The sequence below is a fragment of the Eutrigla gurnardus genome (assembly GCF_963514095.1).
Source record: "Eutrigla gurnardus genome assembly, chromosome: 3".
Lineage (NCBI taxonomy): Eukaryota > Metazoa > Chordata > Actinopteri > Perciformes > Triglidae > Eutrigla > Eutrigla gurnardus.
Window position 1 is genome coordinate 30,999,607 of NC_139917.1, and position 18,765 is coordinate 31,018,371.

General features: G+C 42.9%; 1 protein-coding gene across 1 annotated transcript; it reads right to left on the reverse strand.

Annotated features, from left to right (window-relative positions):
- Nucleotides 1-2,712: 2,712 nt before the first annotated feature.
- akt3b (v-akt murine thymoma viral oncogene homolog 3b) lies at nt 2,713-18,400 on the reverse strand. Its single transcript, XM_084005599.1, has 13 exons — nt 18,037-18,400; nt 11,463-11,588; nt 11,249-11,360; nt 9,727-9,871; nt 9,469-9,600; nt 8,687-8,752; nt 8,337-8,405; nt 7,385-7,507; nt 7,131-7,259; nt 5,916-6,130; nt 4,584-4,671; nt 3,447-3,549; nt 2,713-3,028 (listed from the first exon to the last, which is right to left on the reverse strand). Exons 1-13 carry the CDS (start codon nt 18,080-18,082, stop codon nt 2,943-2,945), a joined length of 1,440 nt encoding a protein of 479 aa, XP_083861725.1. The 5' UTR covers nt 18,083-18,400; the 3' UTR covers nt 2,713-2,942.
- Nucleotides 18,401-18,765: the final 365 nt, after the last annotated feature.

The window sequence follows — 18,765 nt, forward strand, 5'->3', positions numbered from 1 at the left end:
AGTCGGGACTCGATCGGGGACCACGGCGACCACAGGGAGGCGGGGCGGGGGTTGTCTCCATGGAAACATCCTCTGTGGAAGATAACAAGTCGACTCGAGGGGGGGGGGGTCTTTTGATGCCGTCTTTACGTTTTTTTTCCTTCAATTTTTTTTAAAGTTTTGAGTCGTCTTTTTTCGGTCACTATTCTCATCAGCGACCTTGAAATACAGTCACACACGCACAAAAAAACGTTTGTCTCGTCTGTCAAGATGCCACGAAAGAACAGAAAAAAAAGGCATTGCATATTTACATCAAGAAGTTTGGGGCGACTCGACTTTTCTTTTTTCTGGCAGTCCTCACAGTCTTCAAACACGAGTGTCTCACGGCTCAGATTTCTCGTGATCTGTGACATGATGAGGGATTCATTGATTCCCTCGGTTCAGGTTTACAACGTGTGTGTGTGTGTGTGTGTAGATATAAATGAATCTGGTAATACTGACTCCTGCATCCGGAGCTGGAAGCCTTGTTTCTGTCGGTGGTGATAAATTAATTCTTCTTCTCGTCTAGAAACAGTCTCTGTGGGTGAATATGAGTGAGATCTGTGTGTGTGTGTGTGTGTGTGCTGTCAGGACTCCTCCACAGTCATAATAAAAAGCCCCTCCCCCTGCCCAAAAACCCCCAACAGGTTTTTAGTCGCAGTTTGATATGTTTCACAGTCACATTCCTCTCATCTCACGCCAACTTCACCAAAACAGAAAACACAAATTTCCCAAAAAATCTGAAGCAATTTGCTAAATTGAATGTGTGCAGGAACCCTGAAGAGTTGGTGAAGTGGGCAGCGTTCTCCGCAAACAAATTCAATCTGATGTGTTTTCTTTTCTTTTTAAAACATAAACGTGGCGTTTAGTTTTCATCTACGCAGCGAGGTCTCTCTCAGACCACTAGGGGGCAGCGCTCACTAAGCGATCAGATAGCATCGTTTTGACGAATTAAAAATTCATCTTCATGTTTCCGTTTGTAACGTTTTGGTTTTTACAACGTGAGCGATGTTTCCTCACATAGAAGAGCGAGGCCTCCAGCTGGGTCATTATAAACCAAACATCGCAATCAGGACTGAACAGATCGGATCGGTGCGAGAAAAAAAAAGTCAGCCCCGCCTCTCAATTTTTAACGATCACTTCATGTTGGAACCTGGCCTCGGTGTCAGACTAAATAAAGTGTTCATTAATCTGCTTTAAAGAAACACTTGTAAGGGGGTCAGGCTAGCTCCCCCCAGCTGTCTTTCTGCTAAGCTAAGCTAAACTAAGCTAAGCTAAGCTAAGCTAAGCTAATGACCTCCCAGCTCCCTCGCCCTACAGATGTGAGGGAGCCATCAATCTCTCAACAGCAAGGCCAATAAACTTACTTCCTCCCAAATTATGTCAAACCGCTCCTTTAAAACGTGATCGAGGAGTCCCTGAACGCCTCTCTGAACACACACACACACACACACACACACACACACACACACACACACACACACACACACACACACACACACACACACACACACACACACACACACACACACACACACACACACACACACACACACACACACACACGCGTCACTGCAGAGAGGGTTCTCGTTTCCTGTTTGTTTCAGAAAACACCGAATGTGATTTTGTTTGGAGTAAACTGCTGACATCAGCCCGATCTCACAGTTTCTGGGTGTAAATGTGTGTGTGTGTGTGTGTGTGTGTGTGTGTGTGCTATGACAGCATAAAGTTGACCCCCATGTCCCACATACATCGAGAACATATACATCACATACATGAAGCCACATTTCCCTGTAAACACCCATTCCACTAGTCCTACAGCTACGATGAGGAAACAAAGAGCGGAGGTGACGGAGAGGAGGAGGTGGAGGAGGAGGGTGACGAAGAGGAGGAGGAGGAGAAGCGGTGAGAAAGCAGAGAAAGGCCTCGTTCCCCTGCCGGCTGTGGAAAAGCTGGAGCGGTTAGCTGAGTTTGAACGCGGTTGTGCTCTGTGGCGCCTGAGTGAACTGTGCAGTTTCTGGCAGTTTAGTGTTTCCTGTTTCAAAATAAAAGGGACAAAAACCAAAGAAGTAAAGGGCAAGAAAAAAAACAACACATGGGTTGAAAACCATGAAGAGAGCAGAGTGGTGAAGACTTTCAACGATGAAAAAGACTGATAGAGACTCGTCCATTCTTGTCCTCCGTTTGTTTTCTGTCGACTTTCATTGCCATGGGATTGGGGGGGGAGGGGGGGGGGGGGGGATGTGCGCCGCCATGGCAAATGTATGAGAAAGAAGATATTGTTGTTGTTGTTGTTTTTTTTGTAGATTTTTCTTTTTTTTGAGTGAACCACGAGCCATGCACTTATTCTCAACTAAGAATGACCCCTCTCACAACCACCCCGAAGACCCGCCCCGCCCTCTCCCCAAAAAACCCCCAAAACAAACAAAAACACCCTGTCGGTATGATACGAAACATCTGCACACGTAAGGCAACATTTTTGGTTTTTTGTTCCCTAAAACGGCTCTTCCAAACCAAGTGCAAAAAGTCAAAAGAAGAAAAAAAAAAACTAAAACACAAGGGGGGGGGGGGGGGGGGGGGCAGAAACAACAAAACAAAAGATGAAAGCAACCCGGGACGACGACTTAATACTGACGGAGAGAGAAAAAAATAAATAACAAAAACATTGCCTTCTGCAGTAAATAGCGCTGAAAATGTAGGAGACTTATTTTATTTTTTTTAGTGTGGGGAGACCGGCTGGAGTCTATCCCACTGTGCAAAAAACCTCTTTTAAAGTCCCTAAAAAGACTTTCTCCCCGTCTGTGAGGAGGCAGAGAAGGAGAAAAAGAGGGGAGACTGGTATTTTTTTTTTTCCTAAGATGGCTACGTGTTTTCCTCAAAATGGCCACGAATGGGGACGACACTGGCTGTCTGGGCCGGAGCGGTCACTCCCGCCCGCTGGCTGAGTAGGAGAACTGTGGGAAATGAGGCCTTCGCTCGTTGTCCGCCGCGTCCATCCCGTCCTCGTCATCTGCAGCGAGACGAAGAGACGCCGTTAGCAAGCCTGTCATCGTCCATTTACAACAAAGTTATTCAGATTGTTTAATAACGGAGGCTGAGCTAAAGTTAACGCCGACTCACACGAGATGTGTTGGAGACGCTACGGCGCTCTAAGTAGAATTTTCAGGCAACTTTTTAATTTTCCCTCCCTTTATTTTAAAACAAATATCTGTATTTTCTTGAAAGCTAAAGAAAATCACTGTATTTCTCCGTCGGGGTTCGTTCCCATAACATTGTCAGACACATAATAACAATCTGTCGGCGGCAAAAACAAGCACTCTTAGTGGACGTTCAAATTCCAGTGCTTTCAAGGATTTCCAGCACCGTACCAACCCTGCGTGAAACAGCCGGTATCTGGTGAGTTGTGTGTCTGTGGAAGACGTGCTTACATTTTTCCGGCGGAGTGATGGTGATGGTCTGTGCTGTGAACTCCTCGTCGAAGTAGCGCGTGTCCGTCTCGGAGCTGACCTGGGGCTGGAACGGAGGGACCAGCTGCAACGACACAGGAAGTAGGAGGAGGCGGCGTCAGTGACGCGAGGCGACTCAGATGGTCAATGTTTAAATCCCTTAAATCAGCACCGGCATCATCATTTGGAGGGTTTTTTTGCACTCTTTCAGGCACTTCTGTGTTATTATAAAGTAACAGAGTACACAAGTATTGTTCTGTAAGTTGTAGTGAAACAGACGTTCGAGCGTCTGTAGCTTCTGTGCTCCTAAATATTCCACTTCTTGTTTAAGTCACATTTAAATCAAATCCTTCACATTATATCAGACCTCTAAAAAGTGGGCGGGATTAGAGTTCAGAGTGATACAAAACATCCTCAAATGAATGATGATGTATTAATAATGAGTACTATTTTGACACGGATACTTTTGTACTTTTACTTCCTAACAGAGGATTTCGACAGTATTGTTTTGTTTCAGTAAATTAATCTGAGAACTTCTTCCACCACGTCTTTGTGCCGAGTCGGACATATTTGAGCTTTGACTGGGAGTCTCCCTAGTCCTTCTCTCTTGCACATATTATTATTTTTAAATAGTATATATATATATATATATATATGGCTACATGTGTATATATAGTGTCCTTTTTTCCATTAATGGTTATTTAAAAAAAGTGTATTTATGTATGACTGCAGTACGTTGTTAATTCTTTTACTCTCTGTAAATATCGTGCACACTGAACACCAAGGCAAACTCCTTGTATGTGAAAACAAACTTGGCAATAAACTCCTTTGTGATTCTGATTCTCAGGACTTGGAATAAAAAAAGAATCTAAATGAAGTTAAACATAAAAGAAGAAGAATCGTTTACAAGGACGTGATGCTTTTTGCTGTCGTAATGAGAGAGAGATGAGGTAATCTTTGTCTTTTCTGTTCTATTCTGGTCTTATACATCCCACCCAGGCTCCTTTAAATAAATACATAAATAAATGAGGTAACCCTGATCCCAGAATATCTCAGGTAGGCTGTTTGAATGCACTGAAGATCTCGGATGACGTCTCAGCAGCTAAATCCTGCTCTCACCTTCTTGTCGTAGACGTCCTGCCAGTCGACGGCGTTGAAGTAACTGTGTCGCATGATCTCCTTGGCGTCATCCGGTCCGCCGCCCAGCCTGTCAGACGGCGAGGAAATCAGACATCAAGACGCTGCTTTTCTTTCTTTCTTTCTTGTTTTTTTTTTTAAAACAAAGTCTCCATCAATGGACCCAGAATATCCACCTGCTACGAATCCTAAAATAACTGGCCGGGGTGAGCAGGTTCGCTCTGTGAAGCTGCAGTCGCCTCTTTTCACCAGCCTTTTCATTTGCAGACAGAAAACGCCTCCGGGACAATCAGAGTGGGAAATTAACAGCAGCCACCGGCCAGCTTTTGTCTAACGGCACTTTTACTGAATAACAATTATCACAAGGAGGTTTTTTGTTTTGTTCTCTTCTTAATGTCGAGATGGCGGGTTTAAAATAGTGAACCGGAGAAGTATTTCTTTTTAATCTTCCATCTTGTGAGTTAGAAACAGGATCCTGAGGGGTCAGGTGGTTTTCCTAAAACTCAACCTTTCATATACGTGTATGAGTGCATGTATGCCGAGCAGGATGGAGTTTATCTCCCCGTCAAGCGTGGGAACCAGTCGGGATCCCCCGGGAGCTGGAGAAGTAGCTGGGGAGGAGGACTTATCCTGCAGCCACCCAGAGTCCAGCGGACAGACGGACCAATGTCTTACATACAGGGTCTACACCGTCTCCAAAGTCAAATTCAAGCACTTTTCAAGCATTCCAAGGTGTATTTCCATGCTTTTCCAGCCCCTTCCAGCTGTGGTAAACTCCATCTTTGTACCAATCCAATGGTCAGTATTCAGTCTACTTATTATGTCCCTTGTTCATCACATTAAATGAGATGTTATTGTCCTCTAAACAACCAACATGATGTTTGGAGACAGCTTTTTACAGAAGGACCACAAATGAAAGGAAAACTAATTCCACTAACAGATCCACAGAAATATAATCACCAACTATTTTCATCATCTGTTCATCATCAAAAGGCATTTTTCATAAAGAAATGTCAGAAAATGCTGTTTTCAGTCCCTCAGATATGGAGATCTTCTTTTCTCTGTTCTATCATAGATGTCATCACATACAACACACATTTCAAGACCTTTCGTACACCACCACTAAAATTCAAGTGTTTTCAAGGATTTCCAGCACTTGTACCAACCCTGTACATAGACTGTAAATCTTTGATTGTTTGGGTAAAGTTCAGGAAGTAGAAGAGCTGTTTTGTCTAACAGGACATGAGGGGAGAGAGATGGGGGGAGGACCCGCTGAAAATGTGTGTGTGTGTGTGTGTGTGTGTGTGTGTGTACCGTTTGTTGGGGTCCTTGATGAGCAGCCCCGACAGCAGCGACTTGGCGTCGGCCGACAGGGTTCGCGGGAACTTGATCTCCTCCATGAGGATGAGCTCAAACAGCTTCTCGTGGTCCTGGTTGTAGAACGGCAGGCGGCCGCACATCATCTCGTACGTCACCACGCCCAAACCCCACCAGTCCACCGCCCGGCCGTAGTCGTTGTCCTCCAGCACCTACACACACACACACACACACACACACAGACACACACACACACACGTTTCAACCATGTTATCAGCATTTCTATCAAACAAACGTTGAAGTTGTATCACTTATTCTGTTGAGTTAAAAACAGAATAATTCAAACGCCAAATGTGTTTTTTGCATTTGAAAGAGTTTTGGCCCCAAAAAGAACAAGAATTTTAATATTATTAATATATTAATCCAGTGTTGCAGGTAGGAGGTCAAAGCTGAAGTGCCTTAAACTGTCATTCTCTCTGCTGGCCACCAGGGGGCGACTCCTCTCTGGTTGGGTCCACAACCGTATGCGTGTCATCACGGTGAAGGCATGCACTAAGTAAAGGTTATTATTCATATTGTGGTGATAATTGAACCAGGGCGGAGCACCTGGGCTCCTCTGCAGTGACCAGTCCGTTCAGCTGATATTCCAGTAGTGCTGACCGGAGACTGACCTCCTACCTCCACTGGGAAGTTTGAAGAAGAGCGTTGTGCATTATTGTGAAATACTTGACCCTGAAACAGAGTTCCCACTTTAAATCTGCACACGTACTGATGCTCAGCCCCCAGTTTATTTGACCAGCAGCATTGATTTTATTCTACTATCATTCAGCCGCTGCTCCGAGGGGCTTCGTTGTCTCTTTCTGCCGTCTGGTTGAAACAAACCCGTCATGCAAAATAACAACATCTATTTGTGGTGGAGGACCGTTCAGACATATGTCCATTTCTGACCCTGACATATCTGATATCCGCTTTCATATCCTCTTAACGGGAAAATTAACTCTCAGAATCTCCTCCATTTATCACATTAGAGGAAGTGAAATTGGTCGCTGACATTCAAATTTGGTGTTAAGAAAACATTTAGGTGCCGTTGAGAGGAACTACACGTCGGGGTACTTCCACTCGTGCTCGGTGACAAACAAAACCGACGTCTGGGGTTCAAACAAACAGATTACAATCCTCTTATTTCACGTTCTGTTTCGTGTGACCTCTGACCTCAGGAGCCAGGTACTCCGGTGTTCCACAGAAGGTTTTCATGGTGGCAGTGTCGGTGATGCCTTCTTTGCAGAGGCCAAAGTCTGTGATCTTGATGTGGCCGTCTTTGTCCAACATGAGGTTCTCCAGCTGACGAAGAGGACGAGAACAGGTTAAAAAAAGACCACCCTTTGTTTGGTTGTTGTGTTTCCTTATATTTCCACACGTTCAACATGAAACATGAGATTCCTCCCAGACCCTCAGGTGGGCTTTACCTTCAGATCACGATAGACGATCTTGGCAGAATGTAGGTAGTCTAGAGCGGAGACGATCTCAGCGCCATAGAAACGGGTGCGGTCCTCTGAAAATACTCTCTCTCTCGACAAATGGAAAAACAGCTGTCAGGGGGAAAAGGAAAGAGTTCAAACATCTCCGTTGTATGAAGTCAGTCTGGTGAAAACCTGACAATCAGCATCGACATTACTGGATGTGTTCTGCAGTGGAACCCGGGAGAATCTTTATTCAAACGGACACACATCTCAGGGTTGGTGCAGCTTTTTTAAGATCTATTTTATTCTCACTCGCAGCTCCCTCCACCTGAAACCTCCACCCTTCATCCGGCGGCGCTGATTTACATTAATGTTCATGTTTAGCCGTGGGGACGATATGAAAACGTCGGGTCACGATGATCCTGGCCATATTAACGCGATAATCATCCAAAACATTAGTTTTAGTGACCAACAGATAATCTTAAATAATAATAAATCATAAGACCTGCCTGCATACATGAAGGATAAGATATATAAGAAGATTTTGGCTCTATTTTTCACTTCACTGCCACGACAGCGAGCTTTTTCAAGTCACTCTCGATTATTCCGATAATGAAAATTCACCACGAGTGTTATTTAAAATCCCACATTCTCTCAAAAATGTAAGGATTCTTAATAAAATCAAGAAATTAACGTTCTGATGATATTTGGCTTCTCTAATTCCCTGAAATTGATAAATCGATACCATTAACAAACCCTCACGACAGTGCAGACACGCCCGTCCTCCACAAATAAAGACCGTGAGACGGGAGTGGCTGCTTTCTGTCGAAGGTCTTTGAATCCCACCGTCGTCATTCTTCAATACTCCTTGAAATAACTTCCACGTTGAAATAAGACGGAACATCTGCCAGCTTCAAACGTCTTCTTTTAAATAAAGAGAGATTCATTGATGTCTCACCTCTCCTCCGTTGACGTACTCCATTACAAAGCACAGCCGATCCTTCGTCTGGAACGAGTACTTCAGAGACTGCAACAAAATACATACACCGTTTTTTTCTAAATCAGCAGAGCTCCGCCATTTGTTTCAAACACATTTATATATTTTTTTGAGAACAGAAGCTTTGTGGTCTGAATTCAACGCGTCCTTCCTTCTTAGCATGACACTCATCAAAAGAGGCTTTGAACTGAAGCTGAGGGGGGCCGCTGCCTCTCGTTTCTTTATATTTATTTATTCCAACACATGATTCACGGCAGCACAGGTGTGTCTCCATGTTAATGTTTGCACGCGGTCTACCCGCTCATACTCACAGTTAGGAATGGATGCCGAGTGTTTTTTAATACCCTACTTTCTGTGAGCGTGTGAGCGACTTCATCCTGCCATCGGAAAAAACAAAGAAACGGGACAAAGAAGAGGTGATTAGTCGACAGACAATTTCTTGTTTTAGTCGACAAGGTCGAGGATGTAATTCAGGCTTCCTACACCTTCTCCAAAGTCAAATTCAAGCACTTTCAAGCATTTCAAGGTGCATTTCCATGCTTTTCCAGCTGTGGTAAACTCCATATTTGTACCAATCCAATGGTCAGTATTCAGTCTACTTATGATGTCACTTGTTCATCACATTAAATGAGATGTTATTGTCCTCTAAACAACCAACATGATGTTTGGAGACAGCTTTTTACAGAAGGAGCACAAATGAAAGGAAAACTAATTCCACTAACAGATCCACAGAAATATAATCACCAACTATTTTCATCATCTGTTCATCATCAAAAGTCATTTTTCATAAAGAAATGTCACAAAATGCTGTTTTCAGTCCCTCAGATATGGAGATCTTCTTTTCTCTGTTCTATCATAGATGTCATCACATACAACACACATTTATAGACCTTTAGTCTAAATCCAAGCACTTTTTAAACCTTGAAAAGACCACATTGAAATTCAAGTGTTTTCAAGGATTAGAATATATTATAAAAATATATGACTTTTCGGTTGTTTCACACATACAGTCGTGGTAGATTGTGGTGATTATATGTAAGATTATACGATATCTGGGGAGCAGAAAGTGAAACATGATGACATTTAGAGAGACCTTGGCTATGATGACTTCCTTCTTGAGGATCTTCATGGCGTAGTAAGTGCCACTCGCCTTCTCCCTCACCAGAATGACTTTCCCAAAAGTGCCTTTGCCCAGAAGCTTCAGATAGTCAAAGTCATTCATTGTCTGGATAAAAAGACACAAAGAGGAGATGTTGTGAACAAAATGGGCTCTCCACACATTCAATGCAAAATGAAGGCAGCGTGCCTTGATTCAGAAGCAGGAGTGTCATGTTCGGGATGGAACCGTCACCTTTCGTTTGTAGTGGCTGATGGAGGTGTCCATCTCCTCCTCGTTGACGTTCTCGATCTGGGAGGTGGGGCTGCTCAGGATGCCCTCCTCCTCCTGCTTGGCCAGAGACTCGGCTACCATCTGGATGGCCTCGGCCCACTCGTCCCTGCAGGACACAATGAAATGCCCCACGCTAGTGTTTAGTTCAAACTAACCACGACACTGTATCAGAACCAGCTGAAATAGCTGAAAACTGGGTGGTCTAGATCTTTATATAGCGAATAGTTGCTTGATGCTAAATATTAATACTTTGAATTTCACATTTAGCAACTTTGTAGTGGTTAAGGTAGGCTGTAAATCCCAGAAAACACATAAAAACTTCTGATTTCTAGCCTTTCTAAAAGGGAGTGTTTGTTCCTCTCAAATAATAGTAAAATAAAAAACACAGCTTTTATGATACTAGCAATTCTTTGAATGTGTGTCAAGTGTTTGAGGAGTTTGGAGGACGTCAGGTACCGATTCATGCGATGCATCGATGAATTGAATATAAATGAAATAAATATTAATAAATAATAAAATAAATAAATAGAATGAATGGTTTTGGCTTCACCAATAATTGATATAAATGCGTTAAATCGGATGAATCGCCAAAGATTCTCACCCCTACGAGACACGACCTATGCATTATGTCGTGCTTTGGAACGAGAACCCTTCAAACTTGGCGCCCGGCCTCGACCCCACACCCCCGTTTCCTGGCTTTCTTCTCACTGCCTTGTTGACGGACTTCTGTTGTGTCGTCGGGACAATTTGCCACAGAAACTGTTTCAGAACTGAGAACTAGAGATTTTTATATTTTTGTTTCTTATGCTGAACCTTTCATATCTGGTATCCGTTGATCATGAGTCCTCTCACATATCTTTTCTTAGATTTGTATTAATATTTAACATGCACGGTTACTTTGATGCGTTCTTTTCTTTAATATCTGTAAAGTGAACGTGGACACGTTTCAGGAGTTCAAACCAAAATGTTCAGACACAATGTTCTTTAATGTTAAGTCTCCACAACTGTCCCAACGCACATCTTCTGCATTATCATCTCTTTACATTGCATACATTCTGCAAAAAACTAATTTTAAAAACTAATATATTGTACACTTTTTATAATATATATAGTTTATATATTTGTATTTATTTTTCTGTTTTATTATTGTTCTTGGCTGTTGCGGTGCACGTTTTTATCTTTTATTTTCTCCTACTATGTTTATCGTTCAGCACCAAATAAAATCCTTCGTATGTTGAAACCAAGAACTATTACTTGAGTTCAGGTGAAGATGTCGGTCTGGAAACGAGATTTACAGATTCTTTATTTCAACCGTTTTCTTAGAAAACCATCGATGATCCTAAAAACGAAATAATGCAACTTATAAATAGAAATGGTGGTCATTTTTCTTTCATCACTCACTGCATTAAATTAAGCCAAACGTATTTAAAAACCCTCCAGACTGTGAGGAAACCTGTCGAGGAGGAGGAGGCTGAAGGCTCACCTCTCATCAGGAGTGTCGACGTGAAAAGTCCTCTCGATGACCGTGGTCCACTGCAGACAGCGGATGATGAAGGTGTTCGGCTTGGGCCGCTCCGTCTTCATCAGCTGACATTCTGGACGTCACAGAGAGAGAGACGTACGGTGTGCTGCAGGGATTTGTTCCAGAGTATGAAAACAATGACGACAACAACAAGGCCTCTGCTCGCCGGTCTTACTTGCTACAGAGAAGTTGTTGAGCGGGTAGGCCAGGTCAGAGTCCTGCGGTTTGTCCTTGTAACCGATGAAAGAGCCGTCCGTCTTCAGCAGGAAGTAGCGCGGTCGCCAGTTCTTGATGTATTCACCTGGAGGGAGGAAGAAAGAAAGTTACATCCAGCCGTCATATAGTTTCACTACATGATCAGTGTGACATGTTAGCGGTGACCGAGGTGTTCGTCCCACAGACGATGGGGTTAGGGTTCCTTGGAGCAGTAAACTTAAATGTAAACGCCCCCTCCTAAGTTGCTAAAAGAGATATAAACAACCAACATGATGACCACGAAAGGAAAACTAATTCCACTAACAGATCCACAGAAATATAATCACCAACTATTTTCATCATCTGTTCATCATCAAAAGTCATTTTTCATAAAGAAATGTCAGGAAATGCTGTTTTCAGTCCCTCAAATATGGAGATCTTCTTTTCTCTGTTCTATCATAGATGTCATCACGTGACATAAATTCAAGTGTTTTCAAGGATTTCCAGCACCCGTAGGAACCCTGGCAGTAACACATTTCATGTCACGTTGTCGTCCATTTCACCTTAACAACACGCAGCAATGCGTTTGAAGAGATGATGCCACCGGAGGAAAGTAAGTACCGTTCGTGCGAGTGTGTTCACGTCGTGTAATGTCATGACCATGTGACCTGTATTCACCGTGTTTCCACATCAACACGTTCTGATTTGAACCTTTATATGATCCTGAACATAACTTGGCTCTTTCAGACGGCAACATTAGTTCACAGGATATTTTACTTTTCCCTCTCATATTCCATGTGTTTTTCAACGACTAGAAAACTGGATTTCCAGGTTTTCCAGGACGTGCGTGAACGCTGTTCTTTCATCCGAGGAGGAAATCTTTTTCTTGACAAATACTGTAGAAAAACGATGCCCGTTCACAAGCCACGCAGCCTGGAACCAAAGTGTTGAGGTCTGCATTAGTGATCAAGCATCTATCCAGCCAATCAAACTCTGAAGAAACGCCGCTCGCATGCGTTCGCACGTCTGCTGACTCGGCGGCTTCAGAGCAGCCGTGTGGACGAGGATGACGGCGACAGGAATAGGATGCAGTCGGACAACTCAAGACATCGGGCCGGCAGTTCTCCTTAAAAGCTGATGAGCGTCAGAGGAAGAGGAAAGTCAACGGCGTGGGATGAACCTGCAGGCACGTCGTTAGAAACGAAGGCGGCCGGTAACGATTTCACTCCACGTCAACACATCTATCACAAGGTTATCTAGGTAATTGTTTAGTCTGTAAATATAAATATGAATAAATATTGTGGGAAAATGCTGTGTTAAAAATACTCAGAAGATTATCTTAAAATGACTTGTTTGGTTGAACAGTACGATACACGAGATATTAAGTTTAAGAGCAGCAAATCCTTTGCCTCAAACCAATTATTGAAATTGTTATCAATTAAAAAAAAAAGTTAAAGGAGCAACAAGCAAAGTTGTGATTAATAATTTAGATGTATTTTCTGTAGATCAGCTCATATAATATTGGAGTCATTATCAAACATACTGTTTACTTATTACACACAAGCCGGCTCTGTGATTGGCTGCAAATCAGACACCTTTGAAGTCGTGTCGGGGGAGGAGGACACTGAACAAACTGCATTCTGGGTGATAATCCTGAGCATCCTCTCCACCACCTACTGGACAGACGGCAGAGCTCCTTCTCTAACAGACTGATTCAGCTTCAGGGTCACAAGGGCCGATACAGGAAGTCTTTCCTGCCCGGATCAATAACTCCATACAACACCTCCCCTCGGTGCAACTCTCAGCTGCATAGTTCTGGTTTTGACTTTCCTCGGACCAGACTATCACAATACCTCGTTTCTTTGAGCAGCCAATTGCACAGTGCCTGGTGTATAATGTATATGTGGTATGTCTATGCTATTTCTATATTTTATATTTTCATACTGGAGTTGTCGTCGTCTTGTATATTTGTAGTGTACTCAAATATATAATTTATATTGTGTATTCTTTTGCTGTATTTTCATGTATGTGTGTGTGTGATGTGTAAATTCACTGTACATTACTGTTGTTTTGGGACAGCTGACTGCTGTAACAAAATAATTTCCCAGTTTGGGATTAATACAGTAAATCAACCAATCTATCTATCTTACAGAGAATTACATTCACATTACGACAATAGTTTCACGATCTGAATCTGTCCTGAGGAAGTACACTCAAATCATACCCTCCAGAGGATGAACCTTTCCATTTTAAAGACCCCCATTCAACATCTAAATATATTTATCACTTAAGATTAAAATTCTGTAAAGTATCAGATAAAACTCAAAGTGTTTCTTTGGTTCCTGTGATGAAGCTTATTTTTTCTTTTAGGTTACATTTCATCATTAAGCTGACGTACAACGGCGTACCTTAATTACTCAAAATACAAGGCGTCTGAAAACGGCAAGTTTTGGTGACTTTTAAGAGTTTGTGTTGAGTCCTGGTGGGTTTGTTAAAGCAAGTGTAAGATTAGTTGCTCCTTTTGTTCTTCTATCAACTCAATGACCTTTCACTCTGACTGATTTCCCATTGGTTTTACAGTTTAATTGATTCCTCGCTGTGCTACGCTCCACCCAACATCCTGTTCAACAGGAAGTACATCACATTACAGTGGACCCCAACCTTAACATTTGTTACGTAGGCTAATTCCGTTGCAACGGATCCATCGGTGTGACAATAAAATCATATTAATACCATTTCTGAAAAGTGAAACTGAGAAGAATAATCCACGTTTAAAGCTTGTGACTTTTATGTGTTTCCCCAAAAAGTAAAAACGGCGTGTGAACTCGTGAGTTTTGATCTTAAACAGCGCAGCGAGCTGCTCGTTTCTCTAAGACGGCCTTTAGGACTGCGTTATAAGAGCACACAGAGGTGCAATAAACAATCCAGGGACTTGTGGGGGCCAGAGAGGAAGGAACCAGAGTGTTAGGTCATCCTCTGTAAGCTCATAGTGCCATAGAGAAACTTCCCCCTGCCTGCCAGCCAGCCAACAGCCCCCGAGCTCAGAGCAGACAAACACACCTCCAGCACACACAAACACACATTAAAATCACTGTGGGAAATAACGCACCAGCCAAGAGCAGCTCAGACTGGCCTGCAGCCCTGCAGAGTCTGCCCCGCTCCGCTCGCCCGCCTGGCAGGTAAACAACCATTGTTTGGCGGTGCTGTTCTTCAGGCCGACAGGGTGGCTCAGAACCGCGTCCACGCTGGGCTGCGTGAAAACAAATCTTTTTTCCGATTGAGGAAGGCCTGCCAAAAAGAGCTGGGATTTTCCTGAACGCCCGTTAACAGTGAATTCATCTCGTGTTTTAAACGTAATAACAAATGCAACTTTCTGTCAGTCGGTCACAAAAGACGTTTCCGTTTTCAGATAACTTCTAATGATAAAATGTCTCAGTGCAGACGCGTCTTGTTTAACAGGTGGGGGGTATTAACTTGTGTTCAGCTCTACAGAGATGCACTCTTAGTGACTATATAACAACTGAAAGGTGCAGACCAGATTCAGCTTCCAGTTTCCGTAGGAAGTGTGTTTACATTGATGCATTTACAAATTAAAGCATATTTAAAGGTATTACTATTTGTTTTGTCCCATGATGCAATGCACAAATGAAATGGACGAGCTGCTCAGAAATGGAAAAGATGTGGACGATCGTGGGAAGGGCTCTTTGACCATCTCAGACAGCAAAAAGTATTCAATCTTTAGAAAAACATTTTTCTGTCTTGTCACGTTTAACGGCCACTTTCCAAAAAGGACATGTCCATTTATAGAAATCTTTGTATACATTGGTGAGATATGTTCATTTCTTGTAAAAACCGGGATTGCAAACCCTTTTCTAAGCCCCGCCCCCATTCTGCTATAATGCCAAGCTGTCATCAGAGCTACCAAGGAGCCCACACTGTCACTAACTGAGCTCCCTGAATACATATCATCTAATCTTTGGAAAAACAAAAAAAGGGATTTCAGAGAGAAGCAGACAGAAGGGTCTACAATATGCGTTTGAAGGATATATCCAGGATGTCAAAGTGATTCAGCAGTAAAAACAGGTTAGAAAGATAAAAATAGAAGCTAAAGCTACAGATGACAGTGTGAAAGAGAAGCACCACATCACAGAGACCGTGAAATGAAGGAACAACACTGTTCCTAAAAAAAGCAAAAACAGCACAGTAGACATTCGGTATAGCTTCAGTAGTTAGCGTAGCACAGAGATGCTAACGCTAGTTAATGATGTGCTGGCGTGCTCTGCTAATGTTAGCCTCACAGGTTTTAAACGTAGAAACGTAACATTTTAGAAAAGCACAATATCCTTTAACATAACTGCCTCAGGTTCGATTCCCTCATCAGCTGAAGTGAAAAACTCTTTTCACCCTTTTAGATCACATCCCCGGTCATATTGTGCATCTATTTAACAATACATGCCGGAAAAAACAAAGAAATTTATTTTATCCTGGAAATCAGAATATGGTGCTCGTTCCAACCAAGTTCAAGCAAAAATAACATGACACCATCCACCAATCAATCTGTAACCTCTGCACAGATCTAGAGAAGGGCGGGTGCTTATGAAATCTTTAAATTTGGTTTCAGATGTCCTGAAGCACGACACACATCTCCACCTAAACACTAAAAGGACAGAGTAAGCTCAATGATGAAAACTAAAAAAATGAGAATAACGGAGTATGTCTCCCGTCCATCGTAACAACAAAACACCAAAACCACGACGGACACACTGAGAGACATGAAGCCATTAAAACGAGCACAAACACAGACGGCCACAGTGACCAGAGCAACCAGCCGTGTCTCAATCCAACCGTCAGGTTTGTATAAATCAGCTTCCTCTGAAATCCTGAAAGGAGAAGTGATTTCTACGAGCTGGGCTCACATTGTTGTTTCTGTTCAGTGCGTTAATGTCGGCTGTATGAACAGTAAACACCTTCATCTGAGGGGAAAACGTAAAGAAAAGCACTTTAAAGCCAGGCTGTACAATCCTGCTCAAAACGATTCAACATGGCTGCCATGACGATGATGATGGGGGTCTCCATTATTTGACACCTTTTCTGCATTTATGCACATTTGACAGTAACATTCCACACAGTTCGCTGAATTGAACAAGAAAAGTCTTCAGACGGATTCATCTTACATCCTCAACCAGAGAGATTCAGGGAAATAAAGTATGACACACATGACTGACATGACTGTCAACTGACAGCAAATAAACAGATGTTTGCAGCTTTTCAAATGAGATTGATTTGCTGCTTTACTTCGTTTTAGATGCATAGCAGTCATTTATCAGAAAAATATTAAGTCAAACTTAAATCAAAAGGGCCAATAATGCACCATGGGGTGTGTGGAACTGGCTGTCTAATGTCCATTGACCATGCAAGGTTTCTCTGTTTCATAGGATTCATTTATTAAATAAATAAATAAATAAAACCAAGCTAAAAAAGGAAAAAGGGAACGTGTGATGTCAGTGACTGGCTGCTGGAGAGGATGCTCTGCTGTCAGTTCTCCACTAAGGCAGACAACCAAGCATCCACCTCCACTTACTTTCATGCACAAAAGGTGTGGACAGTAACATTGTTTCAGGATATTTTGTTATATAATTGAATAGCTTTTCTAAATCCAGGAGGACTGAACTGAGTGACCTTATATCACCACTGACTTTCAGTATTAACAGCAGTGGCTTCTCAAAACTGCTTGGGACTTAACTTAAGCGGTCTTGACTAACACCCTGGTTAATTTTAGTGAACTGTACAGTGATCATCTATTTCTGGAAGGCAAAGCCGGCATTTACCATTTGATCTTTTACAGTCAACAACATAAAGTCACCTTTAAATTCAAGCACTCCTACATTTATTCTTTTTTTCAATGATACGGTATGTTTCCATATATATTTACTACATATATATTCACATACAGGAGCAACTTTTACAGATAAGACTAGAATTATTCTACAGATTAAATGAGAAGACCAAACCCAACATGTGTTACTCCGTCTCTTTATTCTTGCTAACCTGTCTGCGGTACATTGGTTCATTCTGAAGACATTAAAAAGTTTCAGTCATTTCCTAAATCAGCTGGGGGTTTTTTAACACCCTTTATTCAAATAGGAGGAAATAGTGGATTTGTTGGGAACTATTTTCTGTGGCGGATTAATTATGAGCTCGAGTGCACTGGTTTTTGAACATTTTTATATTCTATACCCTCTTGGAAATATTAAGTAAGCCCTTAACAGTTTGTTGTTCTACATTAAATTAAATCAAACTTTTTTTCCCCAAACGCTTTATTATAGTTATATTTAGGAATACCTGTAATATCTGTATCTGTAGCAGCAGGACGGTGTGTGTGTGTGTGTGTGTGTGTGTGTGTGTGTGTGTGTGTGTGTGTGTGTGTGTGTGTGAGACCAAGTCAAAATAAACTACAGTGTGTGTTCTTAGCCATGAAGGAACATCGGAGCTCTGAGGCCCATAAAAACACATTTATCTCAGCCGCTATAGATGAAAACGTGAAGCCTCCTCACCTCTTTTCTGGACCCAGCCTTCCTTGACGACGTTCTGGTCGCTCATGGTGGCGTCTCCTCGTCACCAGCTCTCCCAGTTCTCCCAGTGTGGTGACGGTGAAGGGACAGTTACTTGGGGAGGGGGAGGGGGGGTTAGGGTGGGGAGGGGAGCGGCTGAGGCTCAGTCAGCCTTCCGTACTGACCGCCGCTTGACCTCCGACCTCCAACCTACCTGCGCCTACTCTCCCCTGACCTCAGATCTGTTAACTTGTTCCCCCCACGATGTGTCTCTCTCTCTTTCCCACAATCACTTTCTCTTTCCTCGTCTCGCCCCGCCGACCCAACCTGACTTTCTCTTGCTGTCTTCTGTCTCCCCCCCTCCTAGCCTTCCTCACCCCCCCTTTTAACTTGTGTTTCTCCCCTCTCTCCCTCCCTCCTTCCTTCTCTTACTCTGTTTCTTTTCCTCACTCCCTCGTCTCCCTCTTCTTCTTCTTCTTCTTCTGTGTTCAGGCGCTCCAGCAGTGAGTCAGCCTGGAAGGAAACGGAGGCAGAGAAAGGAGAGAAGGCAGAAAACAAAACAACACAGAGAGCAGGTCAGTGGATAGTTTCCTTCACACAGCAAACACAACTTATTGTTCAGAGCCTTAAACACACTTCCTGTCTCCTTACCTCCTTCTATCCTTCCTCCTTGCCCCCTCACACTTGCTCCTTCTCCTCTGCTTCCTTTGTTCCCGCCCTTCTTCACCCACT

What these genes read in the sequence shown, in the direction of transcription:
- akt3b (XM_084005599.1), bottom strand. Translation starts at nt 18,082, where the DNA reads ATGAGCGACCAGAACGTCGTCAAGGAAGGCTGGGTCCAGAAAAGAG. An exon ending in AGGAAGTCATCATAGCCAAG is followed by an intron (nt 8,753 to 9,468) that starts GTCTCTCTAAAT and finishes TTCCGATGGCAG; the next exon opens with GATGAAGTCGCTCACACGCT. An exon ending in AGTACGTCAACGGAGGAGAG is followed by an intron (nt 7,508 to 8,336) that starts GTGAGACATCAA and finishes TCCCCCTGACAG; the next exon opens with CTGTTTTTCCATTTGTCGAG.